Source organism: Capsicum annuum, chromosome 7 (genome assembly GCF_002878395.1).
Source record: "Capsicum annuum cultivar UCD-10X-F1 chromosome 7, UCD10Xv1.1, whole genome shotgun sequence".
NCBI classification, from domain to species: domain Eukaryota; kingdom Viridiplantae; phylum Streptophyta; class Magnoliopsida; order Solanales; family Solanaceae; genus Capsicum; species Capsicum annuum.
The window spans coordinates 6,409,519-6,424,747 of NC_061117.1; the positions used below are offsets into that span (position 1 = coordinate 6,409,519).

At 37.5% G+C, this 15,229-nt stretch overlaps 1 protein-coding gene and 3 non-coding genes across 4 annotated transcripts; 1 reads left to right on the forward strand and 3 right to left on the reverse strand.

Annotated features, from left to right (window-relative positions):
• LOC107876344 (cysteine-rich receptor-like protein kinase 21) lies at positions 1–569 on the forward strand (the record flags this gene model as incomplete). The annotated part of the gene is given in 2 exon segments (XM_047415154.1): positions 1–17; positions 102–569. Coding segments are annotated over 2 exon segments (326 nt in total), but the record flags the coding sequence as incomplete, so codon positions are not given.
• Positions 570–1,385: 816 nt separating this feature from the next.
• LOC124886153 lies at positions 1,386–1,488 on the reverse strand. Its single transcript, XR_007043241.1, has one exon. It is a non-coding gene; the product is annotated as a U6 spliceosomal RNA (small nuclear RNA).
• Positions 1,489–4,027: 2,539 nt separating this feature from the next.
• LOC124886150 lies at positions 4,028–4,130 on the reverse strand. The gene has a single exon (XR_007043238.1). It is a non-coding gene; the product is annotated as a U6 spliceosomal RNA (small nuclear RNA).
• A 1,770-nt stretch (positions 4,131–5,900) lies between these two features.
• On the reverse strand, positions 5,901–6,005 carry LOC124886157. The gene has a single exon (XR_007043245.1). It is a non-coding gene; the product is annotated as a U6 spliceosomal RNA (small nuclear RNA).
• Positions 6,006–15,229: the final 9,224 nt, after the last annotated feature.

A 15,229-nucleotide genomic window follows, 5' to 3' on the forward strand; every position in this document is an offset into this window, starting at 1 on the left:
TGAATCTTCTCGAATATGTAAGTCTTTGAAGTCTTATCGAACTAGTTCGATGTCAAAATCTCCACGTGGAAGCTAATTAACCTCATCTGATCAAAATTCAGGCATATGAACTCTGGAAAAAAGGCAACGGAGAGGATTTTATTGATCCGTCACTGCACGATGATGCTCAAATAGGTAAACAACTGAGATACTTGCAAGTTGCACTGTTGTGTGTCCAAGAAAAATGGGAAGACCGACCATCGATGTTGGAGGTATACTCCATGCTGAAAAATGAAACTGAAGTCTTGCCAAATCCTAAAGTTCCTGCCTTTTCCAAGAACAAAGACAGTACCACACAAGAAACTTTAGTCACACTTGATATACCTTGTTCAGATAATAGTCTCACTATTTCCGAACTTATAGGTCGTTAACACTTCAGGTTTCGAAGGTTTGGAAAGTAATTTCACCTCAGATATGGTTTTTTCGCCTATGTTTCCTTACCTGATCATCCTGCCACACTTAGCAACAATAACAACAACTTGTTTGAGTCTCAAGTCTCGCCTATGAAGGAAAGTTGTTTGAGTAGTCAACTGGAGTATGATGATTGTGGAGTCATGAATGATTATGCAGTACAACAACAACAAAAAATCCAGTGTAATCCTACAAGCGGGGTACAGGAAGGGTTGTTTGTACGCAGGCCTTGCCTCTTGTACTCTCTCTCTATATAGTACATACACTTATTCAAGGAAAAAACGAATCTAAAAGATGTTCCAAAGACTTAAAAACCAGTTTCCATAATTCCATCTTCAAAGATGAATGCACGTCTTTACTAACATCAACTATGTATATATATAGTTGTTGCCAAGTGAGCAGGAGGTCTCGAGTTTGAGCTATGGAATCAGCCCCTTGCAGAAATGTAGAGTAAGACCACGTACAATAGATCCTTGTGGTCCGGCCACTCTTCCCTGACCCCGCCCATAGTGGGCGCTTAGTGCAACAGGCTGCCCTTTTTTACATTTGTTAAGAATCTCAAACATGAAACTTCGGATCCAATGAGGAAAATTACAAGAGTCTTGTAGCTCACAAGAAGTCACTCTTAATTCGAAACCACATTAAAGTAGAATTGAAATGTCTCTTTATACTCATAACAAAAGCTATCTTGGGACAGTACAGAAGAGGTAAGCACAAGTCACAACATAAAATCGCTCGCAAAAATGCCTTTTTGGAAAATTCAATAGCATATCCAGGGAAAAATAACCAATAAGTTAGATCAATCCCATAACTTAAGTAACAACAACAACATATCCAGAATTGGCATTGGCATATAACATAATTACGGAAAATAAAAAAGATGGACAGAGTCACACAGATGTCAAGTTGAAGGAATTTCAGACCAAGATTGGAGAAAAAATTTGTACCATTTCTCGATTTGTGCGTGTCATCCTTGCGCAGAGGCTATGCCAATCTTCTCTGTATCATTCCAATTTTATCAGATGTCCCTAAAGAGACAAACACATGCTTCAATGTTCTGCAATGAAGAAGCTTTCTGCAGCCGATGTGGGAGAAATATCTGCTTGCTCGTTCGATTTCTTTTGCGGTTATTGTTCCACTTGTGTTTGGACCTTGAACCATAATGGGCTGGGCCAAGGATGAATGCAGTGTACCCGAGACAACAGGGACGTCAGTACGAAAGAAATGTACTGGTATGTAAGGTGTGAATAACGTATGAAAGATAGCAACAGTAAACAAGTACAAGAATCAACCTGAAACTTGAATGCCATAGCGGGTGTACAATAAGGAAACTGAAGAACCATGATAGGTCTCATACTGGCACGGCTATAGATCAACATCTGATCGCGTTCTAGATTTCTTTCACCAATTTGGCAAAATTCATGAGTAATTCTCCACTACACTAGATGTTTGTTTTTGTAAAGTGGCCTAAACATGCCTACACAGGTGCACATTTGCGCTCATGTACGCTCAATACATATTTATACAGTACACACATATATACAAAGACGAATGCACGTCTTGGGCTCTAATCTTTCAACCGTAAAGCAAACATCAACCATTTACTCAGATTCTTGCATTTTGAACTAGCAACATTTACCAAATCAGGTCGGGAAAATTATTCAAGAATATAATGGAAACATCAAGTTACATTTGTTAAGAATCTCAAACATGAAACTCCATGTTGAGACAAGGTATAATCTTCTTGGCGTTCCTTAAGGAAAATTACACGAATCTTGTAGCTCACAACAAGTAGAATTAAAAGGCTCCTTATACGAGTAAAAAAGCTATCTTAGGGCAGTGCAAAATGGGTAGCAATCATACAGATATACCAGTTCTAACCAAAACAAGTCACAACAGAAACTGCTCACAAAAATGCAGTTTTGGAAAGTTCAAGAGCATTGCATCAAATGAAGGGGAGCCTTGGACTAACTGGTAAAGTTGTTGTCATGTGACCGGAAGGTCACGGTTCAAGCCTTGGAAATAACCTCTGGCAGAAATGCAAGGTAAGGCTGCATATAATAGATTTTTGTGCACAAAGCGGGCACTTTAGTGCACCAGGTTGCCCTTTCTTTTTGCATCAAATGAAAAATAGATTAAGGCATCACGGATCCAGAAAAACATAAAAACAGTAAGCGTACGAGTTCCAGAAAAGTTATATGCCACTGGAATACTTGCAACAATGTTTTTGAAATCATGAGGGATAACAACTGTTCTTGCTGCCAGTGTTATCAAAGGGGGGCTTAAAGCGCGCTTAAACCCTGAAGCGAGGCTCAAAACGTGTTGAGAGCTTCACCTCGCTTTATGTTCACTTCACTGTCGTCATCAAGTTTCTAAGCCATACTTTTCCTTGCCAATGAGTCTCTTCTGAAGAGGCGACACTAAACAATTGATGTTTCACTTTATCGTAATTGTTTATGAGGAAACCCACCCTTCTAATTATTTTTAGTTGTTATTTACCCACCCTTCTAATTATTTTTAGCTGTTATTGATTAAGTGTAGGTGTATGACATACTAAGGAGGAGATAGGTATCAAATTCATTTTACAAGTGAGTTACATCAGATGTGGTGAGTTTTTGAGTATTGGGCGCTTTACAAGTAAGTTAACGTGGTAAAAGGCTGAGTCCGAAACAAGATTATGTTGTAACAATGGAACCTTGACTTTGGTCTATGTTTCGGCCTCATAACATGCCAACACCACCTCATCTGGTCTATGGGGTGTGCGGCACCCAAGCACAAGTGTGCTATGGAGTGTGCAGTGCAAAAACTTAAGTATGCCATAGTCATTGCAGCACAAAAGTCCCCATGTGCAATACCTTGTGCGGCGCCCAAGCCAAGGTATGCTATACAAGATGCGGTGCACAAGCAAAAGTAAAAGCCCACTGAAAGGATATGTATTATGACACATAGTATTGGCGCATAACTCCCTGGAATTGTGCAAATTCAGTGTATTGTTACCGCGATATTGTGTTGCTAGTTAGTTACCTACAGCTCATAGGATTAGGATTACACATTTGTTATTTAGAGTCCACTGGGAATACTCGTCGTAAATAAGATGAAGCTTTCATAATCTATGCACTTTTATACATAGGAAGTGTATATCTACATGTTCAACTTCATATAAGTTCAAGTATACTTGTGTTCATCCTAAATTGAAGTTATAAATACCAGTTGAGGCCAAGTTAAAGGGCAAAGGAAAATGTTGGCATAGTTGGCATTGCCATACACAACACAAACATGGAAGATTTGTAAAAGGATCATAATATGGAAACTGAATGAGTAAACCAGGACTGAACAAAAATGGCACTGGCATACACAAGAAGTCACTCGACTCGAAACCACACTACACAAGTAGAATTAAAATGTCTCTTCATATGCATATCACAACATAAATTGCTCACAAAGGGAATGCAAGCGTGGGTTAATGGCATATGCATACAACATAACTATGGAAGATTTGTAGATACAACATAATATGGAAACTAAAAGAGATGGACACAGATGTCAAGTTGATGGAATTTCAGACCAAGATTGGGGAAAAAATTTGGACCATTTCTCGATTTGTGCGTGTCATCCTTGCGCAGGGGCCATGCTAATCTTCTCTGTATCGTTCCAATTTTATCGGATGTCCCCGAAGGGACAAACACATATCTCAATGTTCTGCAATATAAACTCAGTGAAGAAGCTTTCTGCAGCCAATGTGGGAGAAATATCTGCTTGCTTGTTGGGTTTCTTTTGCAGTTATGGGCCTGGACTGCCTACTTGTGTTTGGACTTGAACCATAATGGGCTGGGCCAAGCATGAATGCAGTGCAAAATAGGTAGCAATCATACAGATAATACCAGTTCTAACCAAAACAAGTCACAACAGAAATTGCTTACAAAAATGCAGTTTTGGAATATTCACGAGCATTGCATCAAAGGAAGGCGAGGGATGTCGGAGGTTCAAGCCTTGAAACAGCCTCCGGCAGAAATGCAAGGTAAGGCTGCATACAATAGATCCCCGGACCTGCACCTAGTAGAAGCTTTAGTGCACCAGGCTGCCCTTTCTTTTTGCATCAAATGAAACAATAGATTAAGGCATCAAAAATCCAGAAAAACATTGATAGGAGAAAGACAACGGAAGCACAAAAACACACTCCAAATCAGTCCACTAATCTCAAGGATCCGAGGACCTTTTTGGAGACCACTCTCGGATTCACTACAACAACAACAATACGAGATAACAATGGTATATTTGACACCAAAACAGACACCACAAACTAACAAAGAGAGTATCAAGATAACAAGATGAATAATAACACAATGGAAACAACAACATACGGTTTTGACTAGAACAACAACAAAGAGTACAAGAAATGTAAAGATAGATAGATAGACAAAGTGAAGGTATAATCTTAAGAACTCAAGAGCCTATTCCACTCTTGGACCCTTGACACTACACACTACAAATATCTATCTCTTCGGTGAGCACAAGAGAGACTTCAACCTCCTCTAGCACCCAACGTTCCAAGCATGAATCCAACACGAATGATTCCACACTAAGTTGGAAATCCTAGTTACCATGTTTCGGCCATAGGCCTTTCTCATAAGAGAGAAATGTTCTTACAACTTTCAATATCAATAAACATCTAAGACTAAAATCCCTAAGAGGTTCTATATATAGTGTATTACAAAATAGAATACAAAATGACCACAATACCCCTCAAGGGTGAGGTGCCCATCAAGTGTAACTTAGGGGCCGTTTTTAGTGCATTTAGGCCCTCTTTCACACTTTACTTGTGTACTTCCTTGAAAAGATTCAATACGCACTCGTTCTCGTCCATCTTCGTGGTCGTACTCGTATCAAACATAAAACCAGTAAGTGCAACAATGTTTTCGAAATCATGAGGATTGTTGCTGGAACTTAGAACAAAACCATCTAGTTGGCAAAATAACCCTTGCAAGACCTGAATAAGCCACTGTTCTTGCTGCCAACATGCCTTAGAGCTTTTTTGCGCTTTTCGCTTTTGATAACACTAGTTGCTGCTGGATTTCATACTCTGAATTGGTTAGAAGGACATTTTTGAGTCATAAAGTAGACAATGTAACAATCCTAACATGCCACAGAGCCTATTATTGTTCTTTTCAGTTTCATTTTCAGCTAATGCAGATGAATCCCATAACTAAAGTAGACATAAAAATAATACATAAATGTGACTTTAACTTGGCTTCAGCTTTCGGTATGCACAAGTAGGCATTTTAACTTGTACAAAGTTGAGCAAGTAGACACATGCGTCCTACATGGCCAGTTCATGTCTTAAATGGCGTTGACGGGCATGTTTTAAAGGCACAAAGGAGAATGTTAGCATAGTTGGCATTGGCATACACAACATAAATATGGAAACTGATCAGTAAACCAGAACTGAGAAAAAAATTTTGGACCATTTCTCGATTTGTGCGTGTCATCCTTGTGCAGGGGCCATGCTAATCTTCTCTGTATCGTTCCAAATACTTCAATGTGGGAGAAATACGAACGCTTCAATGTTCTGCAATATAAACTCAGAGGAGAAGCTTTCTGCAGCCGATGTGGGAGAAACACACTATCTGTTCCAGTTGAACAAGTCCACTTGTGTATGGACTTGAACCATAATGGGCTGGCTTATTACTGAGCTGGGCCAAGCATGAATGCAGTGTATCCGACAGCAGGGACGTCAGTACGAAAGAAATGTACTGGTAGAATCAACCTGAAACTTGAATGCCACATCGGGCATATAATGAGGAAACTGAAGAACCATTTGCTCTCATGTACTCTCTCTATATATTTATACAGTACACACACATATTCAAGGAACAACGAATTTAAAAGATGTCCCAAAGACCTAAAAAGCAGTTTCTATAAATCTGTCTTCAAAGATAAATGCACGACTTGGGCTCTAATCCTTCAACCGTAAAGCAAACATCAACCATTTACTCTGATTCTTGCGTTTTGAACTAGCAACATTTACCAAGTAAGGTTGGCAAAATAGCTTCTGGTTACATTTGTTAAGAATCTCAAACATAAAACTCCATGTTTACAGTTGAAATACCTTGTTCAGTTAACACTTCAAAGTTTCAAAGTTTTGTTTCGCCTGTCTCCTTACTTGATCATCATGCCACACTTAGCAACTTCTTTCATAGTTTTCTGTCACAGTAGTGAATTGGAGTATGGTGATTGTGGAGTCATGAATGATTATGTAGTATAACAACAACAAGAAATCCATTCCATATAAGCAAACTGCCAGTCCATTCCCCAACCTATGTGGGACTGGTACCCACTCTAACACCCCCACTTCACGCCTAGGCCCAACTGACACTGGCGCGTGGACCGAGAGCCTAAACGGGAATGGACCTGGCTCTGGCTCTGGTACCATGTCAAGAAATGAACCTTGGGCCTAACTCAACCTCAAAAGTTAGCTCAAGAGGTGAGGTGAGGTTTACCCAAGTACATATAAGCAAACTACCAGTCCATTCCCCAACCAATGTGGGACTTTTACCCACACTCTAAAAGTACTCTCTCTATATATAGTACATACAAGTATTCAACAAAAAAACGAATCTAAAAGATGTTCCAAAGACTATATATTTAGTTGTTGTTGAGTGACCAGGAGCTCACAGGTTTGAGCTATGGAAATAACCTCTTGCAGAAATGTAGAGCAAGACTATGTACAATAGATACTTGTGGCCCGATCATTCCTCCTTGACCCCTCCCATAGCGGGCGCTTAGTGCAACGGGCTGCCCTTTTTTACGTTGTTAAGAATCTCAACCATGAAACTTCGTGTTGAAACAAGTTATAATCTTTTTTGCATCCATTGAGGAAAATTACAAGAATCTTGTTGCTCACAACAAGCCACTCTAACTCGAAACCATGCTACACAAGTAGAATTAAAATGTCTCTTATATGCATAACAAAAGCTATCTTGGGACAGTGAACAAGAGGTAAGCATAAGTCACAACATAAATTGTTCACAAAAATGCCTTTTTGGAAAATTCAAAAGCATTGCATTGAATGAAACAATAAATAAAGGCATCACATATATATCCAAAAAAAAAAAAACATTAAACCAAGAAGTTAGACCAATCCCATAACTGAAGTAGATCAAGTTATATAATTGTCAAGTGGAGGTGAAAATTTGGACCATTTCTAAATCTGTGATTGTCATCCCTATCATTCAAATTTTATTAGGTGGCCCCAATGGGACAATCCTCTATATAAACTCATTTAAGAAGCTTTATGCAGACGATGTGGGAGAAATATCTGCTTGCTTGTTGGGTTTCTTTTGTGGTTAAAGGTCTGGACTGCTGTTTACTCTTTCTGTTCCACTTGAACAAGTCCACTTGTTTTTGGACTTGGTTCATAATGGGCTGGACCAAGCATGAATGCAGTGCAAACATACAGATATACCAAAACAAGTCACAACTGAACATGCTCACAAAAAATGCAGTTTTGGAATATGTGGTCAAGGGTTCAAGCCGTGGAAACAGCCTCTGGCAGAAATGCAAAGTAAGACAGCGTATAATAGATCCTTGTGGTCGGGCCATTCCCTGAACCCTGCGCCTAGTGAGAGCTTAGCCCTTTCTTTTTGCATCAAATGAAACAATAGATTAAGGCATCACAAATCCAGAAAAACATAAAACCAGTAAGTGCAACAATGCTTTTGAAATCATGAGGATTGTTGCTGGTACTAGAGAACAAAACCATTTAGTTGGGCAAAATAACCCTGCAAGACTTGAATAAGCCTACTGTTCTTGCTGCCAGTGTTATCAAAGGGGCTTAAAGAGCGCTTCAGCCCTGAAGTGAGGCTCAAAACGCGTTGAGAGCTTCGCCTCGCTTTATGTGCACTTCACCGTCATCATCAAGTTTCTAAGGCATACCGTTCCTTGCCAATGAGTCTCTTCTGAAGAGGCGACACTAAAAAATTGATGCCTCACTTTATCGTAATTGTTTGTTAATTTTTTTGTTCATATATTTGTTATTCATGTTTATAATTATCAGTCTTGAACTAAACATAAATATTAATATTTTTTCTCCCTTTGCAATTTAAACCCCAACATGCCTTAGCGCTTTTTTGCGCTTTTCGCTTTTAATAACACTGCTTGCTGCTGGATTCATGCTCTGAATTGGTTAGAAGTGTTGGACAGAGAACAGAGGAAAAATTAAAAGACAGAGAAACAAGGTAGGCTACAGAGAAGAAGAAAAACTGCGTCTCTTTTCTGTTTTTTTAACTTAACTTACTGCAAATAATAACACACTAGATGCTCAAATATATAGGCTAACAGATAAAACAACTATCCCTAAAATAAAGGTTCTATAACCAACTAAGACTCTATTTCAGCAACACTCATTAAACTTGAGTAAATATAGGAACCTACTTAATAGAATCCAAAAGACTAGTTCTACCAAACTACCCATGTCCTACGTTACTGTTCCTACTTTGTTTTGAATCATTATTCAACAATCCCTCTTGATTCAAAACTACATACACCAATCATTCCTCTGAAATAGTCAAATTTCTCCTTTGATAAAGCCTTGGTCAGTACATCTGCCAGCTGCTCTTGTGTCTTGCAATATTCCAACAATATTTCCTCCTTTGCTACCAACTCACGGATAAAATGATGACGAATATCAATATGCTTTGTCCTTCTATGGAATGTTGGGTTCTTTGTCATGGAGATTGTTGCTTTATTGTCACAAAATATCTTCGTTGCTCCCTTCTGCTCTTGTTGAAGATCTCCTAACACCCTTCTAAGCCAGACTGCTTGACAAGCTGCTGAAGTTCCTGCAATATACTCAGCTTCTGAGGTTGATGATGTTGTTGTATCTTGCTTCTTTGAACTCCAAGTCACTGCGCTTGAGCCTAGAGTGAAAACATTTGCTGAAACACTTCATCTATCATCCAATGAACTTCCATAGTCGCTATCCGTGTACCCAAACAATCTGAAATTATTGGTACATGAGTACCAAATACCAAAGTTCAAAGTTCCAGCAATGTACCGCAAGATTCTCTTTGCTGATCCATAATGTACCTTTGAAGGTTGCTGCATAAACCTGGAAACAACACCAACAGAGAATTCAATATCGGGTCTAGTGTGCGTCAAATATATTAGACCTTCAATCAAGCTTCTGAACCTCCTTCCTGCTGCAATTTTTCATTTATATTCATTGGTGTAGCCGCAGACTTGCAATTAAGCATGCCAAATTTATTGAGAAGGTCTCTGCCATATTTCCTTTGTGAAAGAAATATTCCATCATCGGTTTGGTGGACTTCAAGGCCAAGAAAATAATGTAATAACCCCATATCCGACATCTTAAACTCATTCATCATTTGAGACTTGAAATTATCCACAAGAAAATTAGAAGAAGTAGTGTAAATGATATCATCAACATAAAGACATACAATGATGAAATTATTACCTTCTTTCTTCACATACAACGTGGGTTCATTGTCACTTCTCATGTACCCATTTTTCTGGAAGTAACCATCGATCTTGCTATACCATGCTCGAGGGGCTTGCTTCAAGCCGTACAATGCCTTTTTTAGCATGAACACCTTTGTTTCATTGCCTTTGTTTATGAAACCTTCAGGTTGTGCTACGTAAACTTCTTCTTGTAAGTCTCTATTGAGGAACGCAGACTTGACATCAAATTGATAAACTGGCCATTGCAACTGTGTAGCCACTGCCAGAACCAACCTTACCGTCTCAAATCGAGCTACCGGAGAAAATATTTCTTCAAAATCAACACCATACTGCTGTGCATAGCCTTTTGCCACAAGACGGGCTTTGTGCTTTTGTAGGCTACCCTCTGCAACAAATTTTGTCTTAAACACCCACTTCAAACCAATCGCATTTTTCCCTTTTGGTAACTCTATCATTTCCCATGTTCCATTCTTTTCAATGGGCTGCATTTCATCCACCGTTGCTTTCCTCCACTCTTTTTTTTCGATAGCTTCTTCATAATTTAAGGGATCTGAAACAAAGAGAGCAAATTGACAAGTCGCATTAAGGTTATTAGCATACTTGGGATTTGGCTTTTTTGGTCTTGTTGATCTTCTTAATAGAATTATCTCATCTGAAGACTCTTCATGTGTTGCTGAAATTGGTGAACTTGGTAACTCCATTGAAGAACCTGAAAGTGGACTTGTAGGGGTAGACTCTTTTCCTTCATCTTCAGTGATTCAAAGAGGCATAGGAATCTCTTGTCGGACGAACTTTTTACTCCATTCCCAACTTGCATTTTCATCAAATATTACATCCCTTCTGATTGAGATCTTGCCATTAAGAGGGTTATACAATCGATATGCTTTAGATTGAGTACAATAACCAACAAAAATGCATTTTTCAGATTTTTCATCAAGCTTTTGACGAGCTTGTGAGTTTACTAAAGCATAAGCAATACTCCCAAAAACCCGTAAATGACTTACATTTGGTCTCCTGCAATGCCAAGCTTCATAAGGGGTTTTATTCATAACAACTTTCGTTGGTGAAAGATTCAGTAAGTAAGCAGATGCTGCCACAACTTCTGCCCAGAACTGATTTGAGAGTTCTTTTGCTCGCAACATGCTTCTTGCCATCTCCACAATAGTCTGGTTCTTCCGTTCATCGACCTCATTCTGCTCTGGAGTATAATGAGTTGTTAACTCCCTATGGATACCATTTTTTTCAGAAAACGAATTGAATTCGTTGGACATGAACTCTCCTCCTCTATCTGTGCGAAGAACTTTGATACTGCAGCTACTTTGGTTTTCCACCAAGGCTTTAAATTTCTAAAAATTTTCAAATGTTTTTGACTTGTTCTCCAGAAAATACACCCAACTCATGTGACTATAATCGTCAGTAAACAACAAAAAGTAACGACTCCCACCTAAGGACTTAGTCTGCATAGGACCACATAAGTCAGCATGTATTAATTCTAAACAATTAGAAGCTCTCCATGCTTTTCCAACGGAAAAAGGTTTCCTGATTTGTTTTCCATAAATGCACTCTTCACATAAATCGAGAGAACTAATTTTTGGTAGTCCAAGAACCATAACTTTATCACCGAGCAATTTCAGGACCTTTATATTGAGAAGACTGTACCTTAAATGCCATAACTTCGAGTCATCCTTTGCGTTTGCAGCGAAAGCAAAATTTTCCATTTTGGAAATGTCCAGCGGAAACATATTATTTGGCGTCATGGTGATGCGAACCTTTTTGCCTGACTTCTTATTTGTAATGACGCACGCATCGTCATCAAACCAAAGAGAATATCCATCAGTCATCAGTTGTCCAACACTTAACAAATTGTATCCAAGATCAGGTATAAACTGAACATTATCCAACACTTTTACTTTGTCGTGGCCAGTGTCGGCAATCACCTTGCCTTTTCCTTCAACCTGCATTTTTTTTGTGTTGCCAAGCTGCACCTTCTTTCTTTGCTTCTCATCAAGCTCTCGGAACATAGATTTGGCGCCTGTCATATGATTTGAACAACCACTATCTACAAACCATAAATTACTTGGCTTATGGTTTGTACCAATGCAAGCCATAAAAAGATAATTCTCTTCCGCATTTTCTTCTGCAGCAAAATTCATTTTCTGGACTTTATACCAATAATCAGCCTTTATATGCCCATACCGATGACAATGGTGACATTGAATGCTATTCTTTGTGTTGCCTTGCTCATTGGACTTCTTGTGCCCATTATTCCTTCCTCTGTCTCTTCCGTAACCACGACCTCAACCACCACGGAATCCTCCTTTTCCTCGACCTCTACTTGTAAAGCCATTATTATCTCCAAATTTAGCGGTTACATCTTTTACTTGGAATGCTTTCTCTTCATTCTTCTCAATAGATTGATTGATTCTCGTCTCATGAACTTGAAGAGATCCCATCAATTCATCAAAGAAAAATACTGATAAATCCTTAAATTCTTCTATAGCAGCAACTACGTGATCAAATTTTGAATTCAGGCTTCTTAATACCTTTTCCACAATGGTCTGATCAGTAACCTTCTCTCCATAGGATCTCATTTGACTGACAATTGTCATTGCTCTTGACAGAAATTCAGCAATGGTTTCTCCATTTTTCATCATCAAGGTTTCAAAGTCACGCCTGAGTGATTGCAGTTTCACTACAATGACTTTTGAATCACCTTGAAATTCTTTCCGCAAAATGGACCATGCTTGCTTTGATGTGGTTGCAGTTGCTATTCGTGAAGAAAACGTTGTCATGGACAACCTGTTGGATAAACACCAGTGTTTTAGCATCCTTTTTTTTTTATTGTCTCGCAGTCTATTTTCTTTATCAAGTTAAAGGGCATGTTGTACTTGTTCCTCGTATGAAAAGTCTTATAAAGTAACCTTCATAGGGAAGCTGGTCTTGATTTTTCAGTCCCGCTTAATAATTTTTTCAAATATAGCCTCCGCTTCAAAAAATTCCACATGTAAAATTTGCACGCGATTTGATATATAAAATACGTGAATCTCACACAAATTGCTATGTAGTAAGCATGTGTCTACTTATTCAACTTTATAATAGTTCATTTCCAAAGATAAAAAATGTAAATATCAGCTAAGATCAAGTTAAAAGTATTATGCCCTTCTAGATGGGTAATTTGTTTAGATAATGTTATTTCCTTCTACGAGTACGCATAATCTGTATATGCAGAACAACAACTTCAACTTTAGTTCTATGTTTAAAAACAAGAACACAATGAAGTGCAGTAAATACCCTCAACACAAGATCAAAATGATCTTTCTAAGAGGTGTATTTGAATTTTACAAATAAAGATGAAAACAGAAATGGACAAGTCGCCCGAATTCACGGACTTTCCTTAAGGAAATAATTCCCCTCACTGTACCCGAGGTTGTAGAATTTTTCTCCCAGGATAAAATGGCCAAACAAACCAATTGTAGCGGTACCTCAAATAACTGAAATATCTTCGAACGCACAGAACATTTTATTGATCACACAGAGTATTTTTGAAGTCAGGAAGAATTTTGTATTCTGAAAATTTCGTATCTAAATCTGTGAATGAAAGCAGGTTTATATAGCCATAACATGCCTCTTTGAAAAGGTGACATTGGTTCAATTAAATGGTGTATCTTTTCTGAAAATTCATGTCCGTTTATCCAAAGAACATGTCTTTTCCCAAACACCAATTCATGAAACAGTGTACCAGTTCACGAAACAGTGGCACCAGTTCACGAAACAGTGGCATCAGTTCGAAATTTTTTTTACTGCGTTTGCATTTTTTTCCTTTGGTATTTTTTGAAATTCAAATAAATTTTGTCCAAAAAGTTAGATCTCTACAATCATTTTCCAAATCCAAATCCAAATTTGAGCCGAGTGAGCAACGACGATGATGGCGCGAGCCATCTCTATTTTCTTGCCTCACTTATCATGTGGGAAACTTAGTGAACTTTCCAATTTTGGAAGTACACTTTCCAAATCGGTATCTCCTTCCCTCCACCATTTTTCTCTCCATTTTCCATTCACACTTTCTTCACACTTTGAACCCAACAGATATATGTAAATGCTTAATATAGATCTTACCTTTTTCTGAAAGGGCTATATACAAAGTACTTCAAGAATTTCTTTATTTATAAAAAGTAGTGGAAATTATAGTTGAGAATGTTCTATGGACTATAAACTATACCACCAAAGTTTATGATAAAGAAATTTTTTAATCAAAGAATTTGACTTCAAACTTTTGATATATAAATATAATTTAAAACTTTTTACTTTGAATATAAAATTATTATGATAGAGAATATTTTATTTTATCCTTCAAAGAAAAGTTTCTCTATGCAAATTTAAATTAATCGAACCTAAAATGGATTATCAACTATGAGGCACCGTGAAATAGTAGTCAACTATATGAATAAACATCTTTCACATTATTCAAAATATAAACACGTTTTAATTAAGGATTGGTTAAAAAGGCCAAAAACGAAATCATTACAATTTGTCAACTTCAATGATTCAAAAAAATACACATTTTGTCAATTTGGACGTTTGAATAAATTGCTGATAACAACTTTGAGAAGAAGAAAAAAAAAAATCATTTTCATTGTTTTTAAATTATAAAATTGAATCATTTTGTCCTATTATATGTGTTGGTGATAAATAAGGGAAAATTTAGTAAGTAGAGGTATTTACAAGTACCTCTATTTTTCTTGTAATTTTTTTTTTAAGTATTACGATTAAAAAATAATAATAAAAAGAACCCAATTACTAAACAGAAAAAGAAATGGATTTTTCCTATTTGACTAATCTTGTGTTTTTTTGTCTCTGTGTAATAAAGTTTCCAAGATAATTAATTCGTCTTTGACTAATAGATTGAATTTCTAGTTGACTTCTTTATTTTTATTTTTATTTTTAAATTCTAGTTGATTATTTTAATAAATAGTAATTTTTTGTTCATAAATAATGTGGACCATTAGATTAAGATGTCATGTGCGTAACTTGTTAACCTTAAAAATCTATCAGTCCTTCTTCTTGACCCGCCTTGGTCATGTGCATCTAGAAGCGCTCTTGCTGAGATTTTTCCCATCATTGTTAATGGTGGAGCTAGAATTTAACGAAGATGATTCAAAATCAAAAGAAGTAAGCACACGAACTAACAGAAGGGGATTCAACATCAACTATATATACATATAAAATAGCTTTAACTATGCATAAATAGCTTTAATTCCGCCCCTGACCACCGTACAGAACTAGAGAGTGATATATTTGTCAC